General features: G+C 64.2%; 5 protein-coding genes across 5 annotated transcripts; 3 read left to right on the top strand and 2 right to left on the bottom strand.

Moving 5' to 3' along the window:
• Nucleotides 1-140: 140 nt before the first annotated feature.
• Nucleotides 141-482, top strand: Q8F55_006390 (uncharacterized protein; the record flags this gene model as incomplete). The annotated part of the gene is made up of 2 exons (XM_069354850.1): nt 141-393; nt 430-482. The coding sequence occupies 2 exons, from the start codon at nt 141-143 to the stop codon at nt 480-482; spliced, it is 306 nt and encodes a 101-aa protein (XP_069206921.1).
• A 98-nt stretch (nt 483-580) lies between these two features.
• On the bottom strand, nt 581-2,482 carry Q8F55_006389 (uncharacterized protein; the record flags this gene model as incomplete). Its single annotated transcript, XM_069354849.1, has 1 exon — nt 581-2,482. One exon carries the CDS (start codon nt 2,480-2,482, stop codon nt 581-583), a length of 1,902 nt encoding a protein of 633 aa, XP_069206920.1.
• A 673-nt stretch (nt 2,483-3,155) lies between these two features.
• Q8F55_006388 (uncharacterized protein) lies at nt 3,156-5,129 on the top strand (the record flags this gene model as incomplete). Its single annotated transcript, XM_069354848.1, has 6 exons — nt 3,156-3,539; nt 3,578-3,657; nt 3,694-3,836; nt 3,912-4,294; nt 4,329-4,452; nt 4,510-5,129. The coding sequence occupies 6 exons, from the start codon at nt 3,156-3,158 to the stop codon at nt 5,127-5,129; spliced, it is 1,734 nt and encodes a 577-aa protein (XP_069206919.1).
• Nucleotides 5,130-6,770: 1,641 nt separating this feature from the next.
• Q8F55_006387 (uncharacterized protein) lies at nt 6,771-7,961 on the bottom strand (the record flags this gene model as incomplete). Its single annotated transcript, XM_069354847.1, has 1 exon — nt 6,771-7,961. One exon carries the CDS (start codon nt 7,959-7,961, stop codon nt 6,771-6,773), a length of 1,191 nt encoding a protein of 396 aa, XP_069206918.1.
• A 3,933-nt stretch (nt 7,962-11,894) lies between these two features.
• Nucleotides 11,895-12,653, top strand: Q8F55_006386 (uncharacterized protein; the record flags this gene model as incomplete). Its single annotated transcript, XM_069354846.1, has 2 exons — nt 11,895-12,144; nt 12,545-12,653. The coding sequence occupies exons 1-2, from the start codon at nt 11,966-11,968 to the stop codon at nt 12,651-12,653; spliced, it is 288 nt and encodes a 95-aa protein (XP_069206917.1). The 5' UTR covers nt 11,895-11,965.
• Nucleotides 12,654-12,880: the final 227 nt, after the last annotated feature.

The raw sequence follows: 12,880 nt of genomic DNA, 5'->3' as shown, positions 1-12,880 counted from the left end.
TCTAGTTTGCGAGAGCAGCATCAGCACAAGCACACGCATCGCCTCTAGCACGTCCCACCCCCCGCCACCGCCGCCAAGCACTCGGCCGTACCGCCGCCTCCGCTAAGCCGTACCCACCCCGCCCCGCCCAACCCCTCCCCATGCCCATCTCGTGGCCCGAAGCCGGCGCGCCCGGCGCACGCGCGGCCCTCTCCACCGCCGACATCTCGCCCGACATCTCGTCGTCGTCGCTGCCGTCGTACCCCTCGTCCGATGCCAGCGACTTCTCCGACGACCAGTCGGCACTGATCCAGGAGGAGTGGGACGAGTCGATGCGCCAGATCGAGGGCGTCATCTCGCTGCTCATCCTGCCCTTCTTTGGCAAGTGGTACGGCCGCAAGGTCGCCTTCTGGGGTGAGTGTGCGCGTAAGGGGCCACGCTGACGTTCAGCCTACGACCGGTACCAGGCTGTCGGGTTCACGCGTCACTTCTTCGGCTTGTAGCCGCCGACACCCCGCAGCAACATGTAGAACAACTGGTAATCTAGAGCAACGGCCCACATATGCATGATAAGGACTAGACTGGCCGACGACCCCGCAGCCTAGTAAACCACGCCTCGGCGAACCCGCTGCCTCGAAGCCGCGATCAACTGCGCCAGCGTCCCCTTGTTCGTCTTGAAGTTGCGCGCGTCAATGTCGTCGAGCACCGTCTGCAGGTCGTCCAGGTTGGGGCTTTTCTGCAGCTGTGCGAGCACGACAGTGTACGTGTCGGCATTGGGGGCGACGTTGTGCTCGATCATCTGGCGGAACAGGGTGATGACGGGTACGGTCGCGTCGGCACTCTTCGCGGTCCGCAGCCATGCCGAAGCGGCGTGCTGGAGAAGGATGTTGTACTGCACCGTGCTGAGGTCTTGGCCGGCTTGGCGCATCCGGTTGAGCGACAGCCAGCCTTCCTGGAACCACTGGCCCTTGAAGTACCCAGCGGCGAGGGCAGTCCACGCCGACGAGTCGATCTTGACGCCGCGGCTCCGCATCAGCCGGATAAACTCTTCGGCCATCAGCAGCCCCCCCTGCTTGCCATCGCGCGCCATGTCGTGCACGAGCAGGGTGGTCATGTGCGAGCTGGGCTCCATGCCGCGCTTGCTCATGGCCTCGAGGGTGGCGGTGACGAGCTCGGGCCGTTTGGCGTGGAGCAGGCCCATCACGAGGGTCGTGTAGGTGATGTCGTCGGCGATCAGGCCCTGCTCCTGGGCGTGCGTGATGATGGCATTCATGACGTTGATATCACCAAGCTGCGCAGCGAAGCGAAGGGCAGTGTTGGCGGTGATAAGGTCGGGCTTGAAGGGCGATTTGGGATCCAATGACTGGCCCCACAGCGCTTGGGCGTACTCTGCTGTGACGGACCCGATGGTGAACATGGCAGCGAGGTTCTGGTTGAGCGTTTTTGTTGGGGGCCAGTTGGTGTCGCCCGTCTCCGCGCGGTACAGTTCCCTGCAGCTGGTATCCGACTGAAGCTCCTCCCAAGCGTTGATGAGCTCGCGTCCCCGGTGGGCGCGCCCCAGTCGCGACATGTACGCGCCATAGGTATCGAGATCCTTTGGGATGCCCCGCGACTGTTCCCAAACCCTGATCGTCTCGGTGGTGAGGAACTTGGCGTCATGGACCTCGGTATCCTCCTTGCGGCGAGCAGGAGAAACAGGGTTGAGCAGGAGCACGGAGAGAACGGGCAACGGCATTGGTCTAGGCGCCTTCGCGAGCGCAGCGGCATCGAGTTGCTCGATGAACCGATCATCTTCCTCCGATTGTCCAGGATTCCGCGTCAAGCGGGCAGCGTGGATAAACTTTGACAGGGCCTGATATCGCTGGTCCGGTGCTGCCAATGGGTGCTCCGATTTGGGGTTGTCATACTCGGCCAAGAAGCTCAACCACAGCGCCTGCACACTGGCCAGTGATCCGCCTCGGCGCAAGGCAGCCAGTCGAGACTGAAGCGCTTCTGGTGTAGTAGGCAGTGTCGTTTCGGATTTTGCGCCACAGAGCTCGTCAATGCTCTTCCTCACGGCGTCGTCGGCGAGGTTCAGATTGTTCGCTCCGCCGAGAACCGTCGACGCGTGCGGGAGTGCGAGGACAATGTCGCCTGGTGGAGGGCCTGTCCGCCCAGCGCGGGCACGGAGAACGGACCAGGCCACGGTGAAGGGGACCATGAGGCGGGCCTCCTTCTTTCCGGTGACCGTGAGGCCGCGTAGCTGGTCCTCATAGACGTCCAAGAGGGTGTTGATCCGTGCCCCGTACGGCTTCGCTCGGGCGGCTTCGGCATGGAGGAAGGCGACATACTGAGACGCAATGACGAAAGGAGGCTCCTTTTTACTTGATCGCACGGCAACTGAAGGCTGCCGCAAGCAGCAGTATGCCAGCGCGCGTGCTACGTCCGGCAAGACGTCGTCCGACGGTGGGTTGGCGGAGTAGTAGCTGGACAAGACCTCGGCTACCTGCCGCAAGTGGTTCATCGGATTACCGCGCGGCTCACCGGATATCATGGGGAGGAAGACCTCCAGAACGGTAGGCACGTCTGGCGGGTCGGCATGTCCCCTGGCATCGACGTTTGGGTAGAGAGCTGCGCGAAGTCGGGCGTTGAGGAAAGTGGCTGAGGGCCCGGATTCGCCGATAGTCCCAGGCTGAGGATTAGCGCTGCCAGTCTGGAGGACTCACAATGGGAACAACCTCTGGTCTTCCTACTTTTGGCTGGTTCTTGGACCGGTGTGGGCTGGGGCGCTCACGTCGCGGCGCCGGTCTGACTGGCCTTGCCTGGTCAGGAGAGAGCTCTTGGCGAGCTGAGGAGGACGGTGCCGAGGTGGTGTTGAATCGCGCAGCAGCGACTGGGACAAGCGCGGTGCGCTGCCGCGATACCCTCCGTGCTGCTGAGGCAACGGCCTGGGCCGAGGATTCGCCCAGTCGGCGTGTAAACATGTCTTTGGTGTAATGGTCAGAGTGCGATGCCGTCGTTCTGACTTTTGGCTTTCGTTACATGCCGATCCGGCACGGGCTGAGAGTCGATCTCCGCATTCCACGTGGGAATACTCCCGCTTCGCCACCACTTTCCATCTCCTCGGCGTCCACCAACAATACAGCCAGAGACTGATCCACTACACATCTTGAACAGCAACCGCCCCAAGCATCAAGATGGCGCCGGCACCACCACGACCGGCAGTCAAGCCGCAGAAGGTGCGCTACTTCAAGGGCAAGCCCGTTGGTGCGGTCGCGAGCGACTCGGAGTCGGACGACGACGAGGATGTTGTCATCCCGAAGCGCACTGTGCCGAAGGTGGACGAGAGCCTCGTCGCCGGCGGCGCGGGCCGTGTCCTCAAGGAGGGAAAGCCTATGATCAAGATGGAGCTCGGAAGCGTCAAGGTCGGCGGCGACGGCGGCGTCAAGCATGGTGAGTGGCGTGTGTGGGCTGCGCTGACCCCAGCCATCGGCGAGGAGAGTGAGGACGAGTCAGAGGAGGAGAGCGAGGAGGAGGCGCCAAAGCCCAAGTTTGTGCCCAAGCTCCCTGGCGGTGATGAGGTGGGTTGGCAACTCTCGTTTTTGACCTAACCCTGCAGTCAAGCGAGTACGAGACGGACAGTGAGGAGGAGTCGGAAGAAGAGGTCAAGCCTGCGATCCGGCCAGTCTTTGTGTCCAAGTGAGTTAGCAGCGCTGGCGTACATGCTGACGACAGAAACACCCGCAAGACGGTCAGCTTGGAGCAGCAGGCGAAGGAGGCAGAGGAGAAGGCCCAGCGCGAGGAGGAGGAGCGTGTCCAGCGCAAGCTCGACTCGAAGGACCTGGCCGGCGAGACGATCAGGAGGGAGCTCGAAGAGAGTGGGTATTGCAGAGCTGTGGAGGTCGTGAAGTGCTGTTCTTCGACCTCCGTTGGATCAAGCTAACCCCTCGCAGAGGAAGTATCCAACGAGCTTATCCCCAACGTGGACGACACGGACGGACTCGACCCCGAGGCCGAATTCGAGGAGTGGCGAGCACGCGAGCTCACGCGCCTCGTGCGAGACAAGCAGGCCGAGGCGGAGCGCGACGCCGAGCGCGAGGAGATCGAGCGGCGCCGTGCCATGCCCGAGGACCAGCGCATGGCCGAGGACATGGCATACGCCGACGCCACGCGCGCACGCGAGAAGGGCGAGATGGGCTTCCTGCAAAAGTACTACCACAAGGGTGCTTTCCACCAGGACGACGACCTGCTCAACCGCGACTACACGGCCGCGACCGAGTCGCAGGTGGACATGCAGATGCTGCCCAAGGTCATGCAGGTCCGCGACTTTGGCAAGGTGGGTTGTGGGGGTGGGGCAACGCTGACGCCAGGCATCGCGCACGAAGTACACCCACCTTACGGACCAGGACACAAGTTCTGGCGGCTGGGGCACAGCACACCAGAACTTTGGCAGGCCGGGTGCGGCCAAGGGTGTGGAGTTTGGGTGCTGGAACTGTGAGTGGTGGGGAGCAGGAGCTCATGTGCATCCGCTGTGCAATACTGACGATCCAGGTGGCGGCCCCCACGCTCGCATCGACTGTCCCAACACGGATGTCAACGACGTCAACGCGATCTCGGGTCTCAAGGCGACGGACGCGAACAGCGAGCTGCTTGGGTTGGGCACGTCGAGGCCCAAGGAGGGCCGGTTCGGCGACCGTGGCGGTGGGCGTGGAGGAGGTGCGGGAGGTGGAGGGGGCTTTGAGCGCCGGGGGCAGGACTCGGGCTGGGGAGGGCGGGATGCGTCGCGTGGCGGCGAGCGTGGTGACAGCGGCCGCAGGGATCGCGGCGACGCATGGGTCAGTGGCAGCGGAAGTGGCGACCGCCGCGACCGCGACGACCGGCCACGGGACCGTGACAGCGGGCGGGATCGGTACGGCAGCCGCGACGAGCGCGACCGCGGCGAGCGGAGGGACCGCGAGCGCAGCCGGAGCCCTGGGCGGCGGCGCGACGACCGGGAGCGGGACCGCGAGCGCGACGGCGTCAGGCGAGATGGGCGAGATGGGCGCGACGGGCGCGACCGTGACGAGCGCGACCGGCGCGACAGGGATCGTCGCGACCGTGACGGCGGGCGTGAGCGCGACGATCGGCGCGACGACCGACGAGACGACCGACGCGACCGGGACAGGAGATAGGCGTGGCATGGCTTGTGGCAGTGACGCGATGCATGGCATGGGGCGTTGGAGGCATGTGGAGTGCAGGAACGAGTGGGTTGCGGAGAGGAACGAGTGGGAGGCATGTGGGGGAGGAGGTACGGGCGTCGGGCGTCAGTTACAGCGGCATGTGGGGGTGGAGGCACGGGGCGGCTTGGCGAGAGCACGAGGTGGGGGTGGGCGTGGATGAGTTTGGCCCCGGCCGGAGGTGGTATTGAAGGGGCCGGCCGTTCTCGTGACCGAGCTCCGTTCCAGACGTTCCCACCAGGTTGGGGGTGAATGGAAAACTGAGGTCGTGGCGCCGAGGGTGGCGGCGGGACGGCGGCGGCGGCGGCGGCGGAGGCGGCCTGACCCTCTGCTGACGGCGCCGGTGTGTGCGCGCTCCTGCATCATTCATCTCGTGATCTGCAACGAGACGCGACACGTCGGACGCGCCTGTGGCGTGGTGCGGGACATGAATCAAATCAAAATCAACTCTACAAATCACACGCGCGACGACGTCCAGGAGATAGCGATACGATTACCCATTGAAGTGATTGATCGCGCTAGTCCGCTTCTCACGTTACGCAGCTCAATTGCCGGCCCGGGGAGTCAGGTGAGTCACGCCGGCTCGGTGGGCGGGGCCGGTGTGTGCGAGTGCATGTATGTGCGAGGAGTGGGCGTACTGTCTTGTGGAGAGCGAGCATGTGCTCGGTGGGCAGTGGGCATGCACGCGGTGGGCAGCGGGGCAGCGCAGATCTCGTCGGCGACGTGCGCCGGCGTGCGCGGCGACCGGTGTGCGGCCTGCCGATGTCTGTTCTCGGCGTCGCTTGCTGGCTACTTGACCGGTGTGGTCGACGCGGCGCGCACTTCCCCCCCCCCCCCTCCCCCGGGGCGCCCGAAAATCACACACGTACTCGCATTTGCTCCGTGCCGCGGTCTCGAGCGGCCATGCCCTGCTCCCCTCGAGTTGAGCTCGAGGTGACTGCCGCATTCACGCACCGCTGAATTGTTTCCAAGTCGTTTGCCGCTAGCCGTTCCTGTCGCTGCCGCTGTCGCAGCTTTCGGCGACCGCGACTGCTCCTTGTCAGTCACTCGCGCGAGTGACTGACTTTGTGCACAAGGTCAGACCCCGACGCTACTCCGACGCTAGCAGGGACCTATCGCCGGCACACAGGGCACAAGGTTCGACTCTCGCCTCGCCTCGCCTCGCCTCGACTCTCGCCTGCTCCGACTCTCTTCAACAACGGTATGCATTGCTATCCTATCTCGTACATGCAGAGCGAGCTCTGTACAAATCGTGGGGTGGGGCGCGGCGGGGCGGGGCGTGGCGTGGCGAGTGTCCTGGCGGCTTATGCGAAGGGATTAGAGCCGGCGTGCTAGTGGGATTTTCGTGGACATGTTGAATGGGGAGGGAGGGATGCGTGCGTGTAGCTAACACGACACACAGGGTATTGTAATGCTAAAGACTATGCGACCGGCGCCAGACAGAGAGAACCGAAACGAGCACAAATCTTGACAGGGACCAGATGAATGCGAGAACGAAGCGAAGGAATGCTGCGCGCAATGGATGATGACGACCATGCGCGGTCTAAGGGTCGAGCAGAGCGAAACGCGAATATTGTGGTGGTGATGAAGGTTGACTCAGAGATCCGTCCAGATAGCAGGCAGGCTCGCGCGCATGGGAAGATTCCGGCGAGACGAGACGCGCGGCGCCTTGCCGACGCGGGAAGGCGATGGCGACTTGTCGACCGAGCTCATGCTGATGAACGAAGCGGGAGAGCCCGAGAGCGACGACGCCGACGACGAGATGCTCTGGACAGAGTCGGACGACCTCAGCGACGACATTGACGACGACGGGCTGAGCCCAGGCACGCTCGTCATCGATCGCATCGAGCTTGATGCCGACACCCCAGGCGTTGCCGACGACGAAAGGTTCTGCAGGAACGTGTGACTTCCCGCTGAGAAACGGGGAGCGGGACGCTGCGCACGCGACGCCTTGACGTAGGGAGCACCGGGAACGGCGCGGACGGGGAGCACCATCTCGGGCGTCGTGTAGAAGTCCTTGCGACGAGGGAACTGGGGTGATGGCGACGGAGCGTCGGCAAAGCGGTCAGAGTCCTTGACGGGCGACTCGGGCGCGTCGAGGAACATGCCCGTCTCATGGCAGAACTCGGCGTCGAACTCGCCGCAGGTCGTGAGGAGCTCACGCAGCGCAGAGACGAGGTTGACACCTGACGACGGGTCGCTGGGAGTCGTGGGCGTAAGGGGGGTAGTGGGGGTGACGGGCGAGGGCATGCCGTCGCGCGCGGCCTCCCACTGCTCGTCGGTGAGGATGGGGAGGGCGGGGAGGAGGCCACATGCAGCCATGGAGGACGTGCGAGGCAGAGGCGAGGCCAGACCCGACGACACGCGCAGAGGGCGAGCGGTCGAAGGGGTCGTGGCAGAGCGGGGGGAGCGTCCGGCCGGCGAACGCGAGTGACCAAGGAACGAGTCGAGGTCGAGTGGTGGTGGGCGACGACCCTCACGGAAGGGCGAGCGCGAGGTGAACAATGGCTTGCCGAGTGACATGTGGGTGTTGTCCTCTGCAGAGTCAAACTGGCCGTGGATCGTGCCGTCGAGCAGGAAGGGGTCGTCGTTCTCCTCAAACGGGGTAGTAACCTCGCGCGAGTCGTGCGTGTCCGAGCTCAACATTGCGGGTGACGAAGGGCAGTAGAGATCAGACTGCCACGAGGCGCGGTGGCGCGAGCTGGGGCCAGCGATGGGGCCAAACTCGTCCTCGTCGGCCTCGGAGACTGTGAACAAACCCGATGCTGAGGGCTCGTGGAGGTGCATGTGGCGTGCACGGTGGGAGCGACGGGGCGAGTTGTGGGTGGGGGGAGCAATTGGGAGGGGAGTGCACGGGACTGAAGTCTTGCGGCTGGAGACGCGAGGGGTCGACGACATGGTGGCACGGGTATGAGGTGGCGTCTTTGGGCAAGATCGGTGGCACTGGGGCAATGGCGCGTGTGTGTCGCCGTGTGTGTTGTTGTTGTAGAGAGTAGAGTCGCAATCACAAGCCAGTTGCGTAGACTGTAGAGAGAAGAGTGTGTGAGTGATACAAGCAACAAAGGAAGGCAAGGAAGGGTGTGTGTGACTGACTTGGAGTAAAGCTTTCCTCTCTCAAGGCCTGGTTAGGTAGGTTATAAAACGAGGACTTGGCCAGTCGGGGGTAAGTCGGCGGGTTTGAGCCGGATCAAGCAAGGTGGCGTCGCGGATGGGTGGCGGGGCGGCGGCGGCGTGGCGTGGCAGGGCGCGGCGGCGGCGTCGGAGGGGGCGTCGTTGGTTGACGCGACCTGACCGTGTCTGTGTCGTCTCTGAGGAAAGTGGGAGGATGAGAATGTCAAGGTTGATAGGGGAGCTGGCCAAAGTGATTAGCAGTGGCGTCGCGGCTGCGTCTAGGAAGGCGGCCGTTCTCGGTGATGGATGGATGGCGTCTTGCGGGGCGGCTCGCGGCTTGGCTTGGATGACTCGCGGGAAGCTACTTTCCTTTCAGGGTTGCCGGATTCAGGGAAACGTTGCGCCCAAAAGGACGGTTTTCCGCTAAAAGGGAGATTTTTTGTCGTTTCTGGTTTTGGCCGAAGAGGGCGCAGGGCACGGGCACTCGGAGATTTGATTTTGATCCCGCGGGTGTGAAAGGGAAGGGCTAGGGGGGGCGTAGGAAGGACGAGGGGCGCAGGGGCAAGTCTTCAGGGAAGGGTCCTTGTCGATTCTCAAATGGGACGGGTTTGGATAATGGAATCTAGGAAAGATTAAGCGTCGTTGCCGTAGAGTCGATGAGGAGAGAGGAGCTCGACGCGTGGGGTGCTAGTCGTGATGGATCTTGCGGGACGTGCGTGGCAACGTGGGTGGATGAGTAGACCGTGCCGTTGTCGTTCAGGTTGGTCGTCAAGCGCGTGGTAGTTTCGTGGGTTCCAGTGATGTAGAACTGGGTAGAGTGTGGTAATAGACGAGCGAGGAGGAAGGTGGGAGGAGGAGGGAGGGAGGGGGGTTGAGCAAGTGGGCGAAGAGGACCGGCCTGTTCGTCGCTTGATGTAGCTCGAGGAGGGGACAATAGCGAGTTGGTACAGAAGCTAGCAAGCAGTGCGAGTGCTATCTAGTTTTCTTGTCCTTTACACAGCACAATGGGTCTTGTGCAGCGTGCGTTTTGTCGACAACCGAGACAATGGCTGTCGAGAGAGTTGGGGTTGGGGAGGAGGGGGCGAGGTTCGCGACAATCCCTTCTTCGCCGTAGATATACCTTGTTCCTTTTCTGGTTCTTCTAGCTCGCTGGCTCGCTCGTTCTCGACCGAGACAGGACAGTACTGCGCTCGCTCGACTTGTTTGGGGAGTGGCAGATGGAAGCGGCTTGCGTGGTGGGGTTTGTCACGGGTGGCTGCGGCGCCGAAGTGTCCGAGGGTATGTGGCGTCTGGTCCGACTATCCTATCTCAACCAGCAGATTGGGTTTAGTGTCGTTTGGTCTGGTTTGGCTGGGGGTTGGAGTAGGGGCCAGTCGGGGGTTTGATGGTGGCTGTCTCGCGTGAAACGATGGCTACTGAATGTGTTTGGTGCTGGTGCAAGAGGGGACAGCGGCGTATGCTTGAAGGGCAGGGAGGGTGCGGTGTGTGCGTGCGTGTGGGCAGTGGGGGCGCGTCGAGGCCGTCGCGGCTAGGCCGGGGTGTGGGTGTAGGGAGAAGGCTGGCTGGTGCTGGCCGTGCTGGCTAGTGAAAGCGAGCAGGTGGTGAGGAGGTAGGGAGGCAAGGGGGGGTAAAAGTAAAACTAGAGGACAGGAAAAAGTCAGCCTCGTCGAGCTATCAAGTAGTCGCCCAGCTCGGACGCGAACAAGTGTGTCTCGCCAACCAGGTTGTCTCAGCTCGGCGCGGCGGCGAGGCGAGGCGAGGCGAGGCGAGGCGAGGCGAGGCGAGCGGCACGGCGACCGCCCAGTCTCGAGGTGTTACAGAGCGTTCCTCCGCGCGTCCGCGACTCGACTGCCACGCGCGAGTGAGTAGCCAGCAGCATTGCAGCAGCGAGAGCGACAGGGGCCTCGGAGGATGCCAAGTCCCGCAGCTCCCGTGATCCCAACCTGGGCCCGGCCGCCGTCCCTACCGACGGATCGCGGATCGGTGCTCGTGGCTCGTTGCTAGCATGACAGCGGTACGGCGGGCGGCTACGCAGCGAGGAACACGCACCGGGGGGAGGTATGAGGGGGGTAGGGGGCGACGTGTGGGCCGTGGGGACGCGTCCAGCGAGCACGGACAGACGCGTTGGCCGGGCGGCTGGGCGACACGTAACCCTCAGTGCATGCTTAGCTCCCCCTAGAGAGATCATGTCGGCGTGTGGGCGTGGGCGTGGGCTTGGGCTGGGCCCGGCCCTGCAGACCAACGCACGGACGCACTACCGCACAGACGCCGCCGCCGAGCGTCTGGACTCGACTCGCCGCCGCCGACAGGACAGCTCCGTCTCCGCGCCTCGGCCCTGCCCCTCGGCGGATTACTCCCCGCCGCGCGCGCGACCCTGGCGGGCGCATGTACATGGGCAGAGATGTAACGGCGCGTTGCGTTCGTATCGCACACCCCTGGCCTGGCCTGGCGCTGCGCTGGCCTCCACCCGCGACCCGGTACCTCGACCAGGGGGAGCAATAGCCGCGAGGGCCGCAGCAGTCATGTAGCTATGCAGCTCGACGTGTGGTCGCTGGCCCACCGGCCCACGCCGCAGCAAGGGCACGCCACGCGTCGGGCCGCGGCGGGACGGCTCACCCAGGAGCCAGCACACCCCCGCCTTTACGTACACCGGCTTACGGCCACGTAAAAGCTGGTACCGGTAAACCCAAAGTGCATTCTGGGATTAATGCGATCTCGGCGCCGCGTGGTATAGGCATATACTACGCCGACTAGGTTGGCTATTACGGCCACGAGGGTTATTAAGGTGTGAGACAGGCGGCGGGTGCAGCGGACGAAGAGGACACCACGCGCGGGTGTACACGTCACGGATGGACAGTGCCGTGTACAGCAGCCTACTGCAGCCTCGGTAGGACGACGTGACGCCGGCAGGCGTCGGCAAGGCCGCGATGCTCTCGAAAAGCTTTGCTTACAGCAGCGCACCGCAGCTCAGCACTGCGCGTGGCGCCGGGCGCCGGCTACTGCTCGCGCTCCTCGCCACACCCGCGCGTTCCAGAGCACCATTCCCCACGTCTTGGAATCCAATCCACTTCCCACGACCGACACAACCGACCCAGAATAACGCCGACGAGGTCCTGGGTCATTCATTCAGACCAAGATGCGCGGCGCGAACGACGCCGTCGCCGTGACGCCGGAGTTGTGTGCGTGCCCAAGAGGTGCCAGGGAGGAGCGGCGGCGGATGAGCAATAGAGTTTGATACATTGCGAGGAGAGGGTGCGCGAGTTGCCGCGCGCTTGTTGGCCTTGTGAAACACTGGGTCTCGATTGGCAGGGAAGGCGGAGCGGACCGGCCGGCACTGGCGCGCACTGGCCCACCGGGCGAGCAGTTGCACGGGTCTGTCTCGGAAGGCGGCGACTGCGTGGCGTCGTCTGCGTGAGTCATGCAGAAAGAATCGTGCATGCAGACAGAACGAGCTGCGTTGATGAATGAATGCAAAGGGCAGTAAGCATGTTGAATTGGGCAGTCGGCGCCGGTGTAGTCTGGTTTGATCCCGTGACGCCGAGCCGCAAGACAACGCCTCTCCGCTCAATGTCGCCCCGCGTCCCGTCCATCATTCCCCACATCAACGGCGCGCACAGCGGACACTACATCGACGCGGAGGGAGGAGACACGGCTCAACGCGAAGCACCCCGCACACGACCATGGCCGCAAAACCCGCCGAGCCGCGCCCCGCCGAGGCGAAAACCGACGCGCAGCGCTGGGCAGAGCAGCACGGCGCCGCGGCAAAGCAGCCGCCCTGCCGCCTGTTCAGCATCACGCAGTTCGAGTGCACGGCGACGACGCGCGTCGAGTGCTTCCCCCTCGAGCGCATCTTTCGCCAGTGAGTGGTGGGCGTGGCGTGGGGGTGTGGGCGGTGGGCAGATTGCGCGGGGCGGTGCTGGCTGGCTTGGTCGTCGGCGCCGCGTCCACGTCACGGCTGGCTGTCACGCGGCGTCGACAGGGATGGAATGGACGCGGTGTGATGTGCGAGCAGCTGCGGCGGTCGTGGTGGGCGTGGTAGGTAGGTGGGGTTGTGGGTGGCAGCAGGCCAGCTCCCTCGACAGCCCCTCCCCCACCCTCCCGCCCCCTAGCAATGTCGCATCAGCGTCCCAGCTTGTACCTGCCCCTCGGCCCCTCTCCTGCGATAATCATTCCAGCGCCCTGCGCAGCGTGCCTGCACCCCCAGCATTCCCCTAGCCCTCTCCCGCCGTCGCACCGCAAGGAGAGTAGCTGACCAGCAGGTGCGGCGCCGGCCCAGCAGTCGAAGTCACAAACCACCTCACGGCCGACGACCCGGCCGTCGTGTCGCCCGCGTTCATGTGCGTCGCGTCTGCGCCCAGGCTCTGCTGACGCCAGCGCCCACCCGCCGCAGGGGACAGATTTCGACTTCAGGAAGTACAGGTAGAGCGCGACGTCACCCGCGGTCAACGCCTCGACGATCGCAAGCTGCACCGAGCCGAGCCCCGAGAATATTCTCGCCGCTCGTCATTGCCCACGCACCGCACGCGCCCACGCACGCGCCAGATCGCACCCCGCATCAGGCATATCCATCGCGTAAGCCCGGCCGGCACCGGGAC

This window comes from Vanrija albida, assembly GCF_041260175.1.
Source record: "Vanrija albida strain AlHP1 chromosome Unknown contig_5, whole genome shotgun sequence".
NCBI classification, from domain to species: Eukaryota; Fungi; Basidiomycota; class Tremellomycetes; order Trichosporonales; family Trichosporonaceae; genus Vanrija; species Vanrija albida.
This window is presented reverse-complemented; position numbering and strand designations above follow the sequence as displayed.